Consider the following 5,303-nt stretch of genomic DNA (forward strand, 5'->3'; position numbering starts at 1 on the left):
ATGGTCATCAGCTGGAGAGAGTCAGTTCCTCCCAGAGTTCCATAACACTGAGCTCCATCCAGTGTAGCATCACAGGGATCCATGCCTGAAAATCAACAGAAAATAGACACTGTCGTGACTGACTATCACTGTCCTAGTTTTAAGGTTTCATTTTATGGATGAGAACACAAGCAACGGTGTAACCAAACCAATGACATCAAGGTATTAAAAAACATAACAGTACCTCAGTCAGTTATAATTATCACAGGACAATGAATAACGAGACAACTGTCTTTTGCAGTGTTTTGAATATTGTCTCTGTATCTGTCATTAGTCATTATGAGAGGGATTCATTTGACAAAAGTGACTCTGAGTAGCCTGTAGTATACCACAAACAACTTTGATCAAGTGGTTCACTTTCTGCATGATACAAACAAGGCACTTTACATCATGTGTAAAACAAGGAAATCGACACATAAAGAAACGTCTTATCATGAGATACTCCTGCTAACTTCACCAACAGTCCAAACAAAGCCTCATGTCTCTTCACAACACAGGGCAAGTTAACAAATGAAGCAATACTGTACTGTATTCTGAGCTGATTTTCTAAGTTCTAACTCAGAGGAAAGAGGAACTTAAATTCATGTCTCTTGATGTGTAATATCAGATAAGTTGTTAAAAAGTGATGTGAGAATACACTCTAAGAAAATAAGTTTATATCTAGAACTTACAGTAAGTGTTCTTCGGCTGTCCCCTTTCCACGGAGGGTTCTACATGGAATTCACCTCTAAGAGTGTACTTTTGAGTGTAAAGAAATATGACACCTCGTTTGTTTTGTCAGGGAAGAGGTCAGCTCTAACATACTGAACAAGCTGTTCATCACTGACATTAATTCTTCTTCACAATTAGTCGGCTATATCAGTCCATTTAAGATTGTGGCATTACAAAAAAATAAATGAATGAGAAAGAAAGAAAGAAAGAAAGAAAGAAAGAAAGAAAGAAAGAAAGAAAGAAAGAAAGAAAGAAAGAAAAAGGCGATTTAAGAGGAGAAATAAAAAGTGAAACAGAGAGGACCAAATTTATAATGTTTCCCAAATGGTTGTTTGTGACTCATCGATGGCATCCACCGGTTGTAACTGATTCCTTTTGGGTTGCAGTTGGACAGAATAACAATAAATCATTATGGACTGCATTTATATAGCAATTTCTGGGAGCTCAAACCGTGATGAATTGGGTTTGTTTATTAGAAGCAAATTAAGAAAATAACCAAAAAAAGGAACCATTCTTCCATGAAGGACACAATAGTGGGCAATCCTTTCAATCACAAACTTCTGCAGTGAATGACAACTTTTACTACTGCACAATAACCTTGTTGAGAGTTTGTAAAAAAAAAAATTATACATTGATAAATAAAACATTAAATCAGTAACAGAGAGACTATGACAACTGTAGACAGTCCATTTGTTGGGATATTTATTTAGGTAAATAATGTACAAAACCCTCAGCATTGAATGCCATGAAATATAAACAGTAATATGGGAAAGTTAATCCAATTCGTTACAGTAACAAATGAAGAAACAAGGCTTCAGTACCACTTCTAAAGACCAACCCTTCAAACATGCAGCTCTCATTGGCCAAGCTGTATTCCAGCATACAAAGTCTCCTCCTGCCCCTCAGGTCTGTCTCTCTCCGTGTTTGGTCTGGCACCCTCCAGCACTACAATCTGTCCATACACCACCTCCTCTGGAACCTCTCTCTGTTTCTCCCTCTTCTTTAGAATCGTGATGTCATCACATTCCAGTTCTGGACTCTCAACAGCATCTGTGTGGAGATGTTGACATTAGTTTGGGGGTGGGGGGGGGGTATTGCACAGATCATTTGTTGACATTTAACATTTGAGGTATGGAAGCAACCCACATATGCTCTAATGTTGATTTGCAGATTTAGAAATAGCATCCATTCACCTCATTAACATGCACTTGACCGATCTGTAGATCTGGAAATAGGCCTATCGAAATGTATCTAGGCCTACACTAATTCAATGTAGGGACAACAACCTAAAGAAATTCTAAATTGAGCCACAATACTGAAACAACAGTCACATGAGCTGACTGAGTGTTGTAATCAGTGGTGTGGATGTTTATCTTTGACGTTTTTTAGATGTGTTAGATTGTTAGGCTGTCACATTACTGACCTGATGCCTGTGGAGGGTTCCTCCTCTTGCGAATACAGTAAGCTCCCACCACCACTGCAAGGACCAGGACCACAGCTACTAGTGATCCTATGGCAGTGCCATAAGATCCTCCTGCATGATATGGTGAGGAGAAATAGTGGTGGTGGGTGGTGGGTGGGGGGTTTGACACAGTCCAACACAAATCATGCATGACAACGTTCAAGCGTTCAAGATAAATTGCCTTTGGCTTCTATGGAATATTCTTATTTGGCAAATAGATGTGTTTTTTAGCTCCTCACCTCCAATTATCAGTTGTACTATTCTCGTGTCCAAGTAAAGTCCATCTGACTTGAAGATTTCTAAAGAATATTCAGCAGAATCACTCCTCTCTGTGCTATTTATTTTTAATGTTCCATTATTGATAAAGAACTCTGATCTGGCTTTAATGAATTCATGGACAATTTTGTTTTGTTTTATTTTGAATATCACTGTTTGTGCACCAGTGGGGTCTTTTTTGAATATGAATTCGGATCCTGTGGCATCATTCATCAGCTGGAGATAGACAGTTCCTCCCAGAGCTCCGTAACACGACATGTTCTGTGTAGCATTACAGGAGGTCACCATGCCTGAGGATAGAAAAAAAATTGCTGTTTTGTTGATAGTGATAATAAGTGTAAATCCTTTGCTACAACTTTATCAATACCATTTATCTAACTGGTGGGTCTAATCCTGAATGCTGATTGTTTAAAACCGCATCCCAGCAGGTGCCTATTACACAAGTTACCACTGGCTAAATCTATGACGTTAAAATGCCTATTTCACTCTGTTCCATCTGACTGTGCAATCAACTGTCTCATCAATGTTTTTAATTAAAATATGTCATCAATATTTGAATATGTTGGCAACCCATTGTATAAATGTGATAATTCCTGTGAAACCGGTGTTTGGAGGATATATTGGCATGGTATGCCGGCCCTCGACTTTGTCTCGAGACTAACACCCGTGCCAATATATCCTCCAAACACCTTCTTCTCGGGAATTATCACTTAATTCACTTTGTGACATTATGATAGCCCGAACTGATCTTTTGACCAGTAAATCATTTTCTTGTGCTTGTCTTTTAAAATAATTAACCATCAATTTATACTGAATGAAAATATGAACTCACCATGCAACCATTTCAAAGATTTTACTGAGTTAAAGTTCATAGAAGGAAACCAGCCAATCAGCATAAAATCCCCACAAAAGGGATTTTATTACAAACAAACTCCTGAGCTCCATCCTCACCCTACTCAGACAATCCCACAGGTAAAGAAGCCGGATGTGGATGTCCTGGGCGGGCATGGTTACGCGTGGTCTGCGGTTGTGAGGGTGGTTGGATGAACTGCTAAATTCTCTAAAATGATGTTGGTAGAGAAATTAAAAAGCTTGAGTGGACATTCTTTCAGTTAGCTTGCCAATTGCATGCTCCCTCAAAACTTGAAACATCTGTGGCATTGTGTTGTGTGACAAAAGTGGCCTTTTATGGTCCCCAACACAAGGTGCACCTGTGTAATGATCATGCTGTTGAATCAGTTTCTTGATAGGTCACATCTGTCAGATGGATGGATTATCTTGGCAAAGGAGAAATCCTCACTAACAGCAATGTAAACAAATTTGTGCACAAATGTTGAGAAATAAGCTTTTTGTGCATATGGAACATTTTTGGGATCTTTTATTTCAGCTCATGAAAAATAGGACCAACACTTTACGTGTTAGGTCTATATTTTTGTTCAGTATATATTGCAATGCTCTATGATCCTACATAAGTGGCATTGATTTGAGACTGTTACTTTTCTCTTCATAATAGAGTGTTGCATGCTGCTGTAATTATTCAGTTACAACACCATTTATAACACTGGGTTGTTGTTGTTGTTGTTTTCATTTGCATGACCTCCATAGACAAACAGATATATATCTCAGTATAAAAAAAAGGGTATCTTACCATAAGAGGATTCTGCTGACATAATCAGAAGTCCAAACATCATAAACATGTTCCTTTATAATAGGCATCTACAGATGTGGCAACTATAGGTTCCCTTATTGAAGTCCCAAACTTGGATTACAAACAACAAACTACCGTCCACGTTATAAATCAGAATGTCACTAGGCTATTTGAATAAAATATGTAAATGATTGTGTCATTTCAGGGATGGGGAAGGAAATGTTTGAACACAACCATAATCTCACTTCTTCATTTCACAGACCGATGCATAAACATTTCAGTATATAGGATAAGATACATTTATTTCTACCTTTATTTAACTAGGCAAGCCGGTTAAGAACAAATTCTTATTTTCAATGATGGGCTAGGAACAGTGCGTTAACTGCCTTGTTCAGTGGCAGAACAACAGCTTTTTACCTTGTCAGCTTCGGGGATTCGATGTTGCAACCTTTCAGTTACTATTCCAAAGCTCTAACCACTAGGCTACCTGCCACCCCGTATATACTTAAGCGAACAAGAGATCTTGAGACTAGATTTATATTAGGGCTATAAGATTTAATGTGATCCAAAATAAATGATCACACCAGATTTACACTGTGAGAACCTTGTTTCAGTCTTATACTGTAAGTTATTTAGAGAAACACTATGCCCTTTTATTAGTTGTGTCACTTACGGTGTTTCTCTGACACAAACTCAAGTCAGTTGTCAAGTGCAAGTTGAAATAATGGTTGAGAAACACTGTTACACCACACAGGTCATGTGTTCACTGTGAGCCCTCTCATGGTTCCCGCATGTAGGGAGTGAAGGTTTTCCATAGAAAATCAAAGTGAGAGTGTATTAAAATAAACATTTTGTTTGTGAAATGTTATGAAGAGTTGTAACTGCGTTCGTCTGTTGAATGAAGAAAGTCGGACCGAAATGCAGCGTGTAGGTTACTCATGACTTTAATGAACAGAATAGCGGTACATGAAATAACTGAAATACAAAAACAACAGAATGGAATGAAACTAATTACAGCCTATCTGGTGACTACAACACAGAGACAGGAACAAACGGCAACAAAATACAAAGCGAACTCAGGCTACCTAAATACGGTTCCCAATCCGAGACAACGAGAATCACCTGACTCCAATTGAGAACCGCCTCAGGCAGCCAAGCCTAACTAGA

The 5,303-nt window shown here is 38.3% G+C and overlaps 1 protein-coding gene across 3 annotated transcripts; it reads right to left on the minus strand.

Annotated features, from left to right (window-relative positions):
- Positions 1–1,205: 1,205 nt before the first annotated feature.
- LOC123994044 lies at positions 1,206–4,310 on the minus strand. Of its 3 annotated transcripts, none has more exons than XR_006831565.1 (5): positions 4,137–4,303; positions 3,440–3,548; positions 2,452–2,778; positions 2,174–2,284; positions 1,206–1,800 (listed from the first exon to the last, which is right to left on the minus strand). XR_006831565.1 is itself a non-coding variant. In XM_046296527.1 (5 exons), exons 2-5 carry the CDS (start codon positions 3,382–3,384, stop codon positions 1,607–1,609), a joined length of 696 nt encoding a protein of 231 aa, XP_046152483.1. In that variant the 5' UTR covers positions 3,385–3,548; positions 4,137–4,298; the 3' UTR covers positions 1,206–1,606. The 3 variants fall into 3 exon arrangements, 2 of the variants coding, with proteins under 2 accessions (XP_046152483.1, XP_046152484.1); XM_046296527.1 differs by having other exon boundaries at positions 3,321–3,548; positions 4,137–4,298; XM_046296528.1 differs by lacking the exon at positions 3,440–3,548 and having other exon boundaries at positions 4,137–4,310.
- Between the last annotated feature and the right edge of the window lie 993 nt (positions 4,311–5,303).

Source organism: Oncorhynchus gorbuscha, linkage group LG13 (genome assembly GCF_021184085.1).
Source record: "Oncorhynchus gorbuscha isolate QuinsamMale2020 ecotype Even-year linkage group LG13, OgorEven_v1.0, whole genome shotgun sequence".
Lineage (NCBI taxonomy): Eukaryota > Metazoa > Chordata > Actinopteri > Salmoniformes > Salmonidae > Oncorhynchus > Oncorhynchus gorbuscha.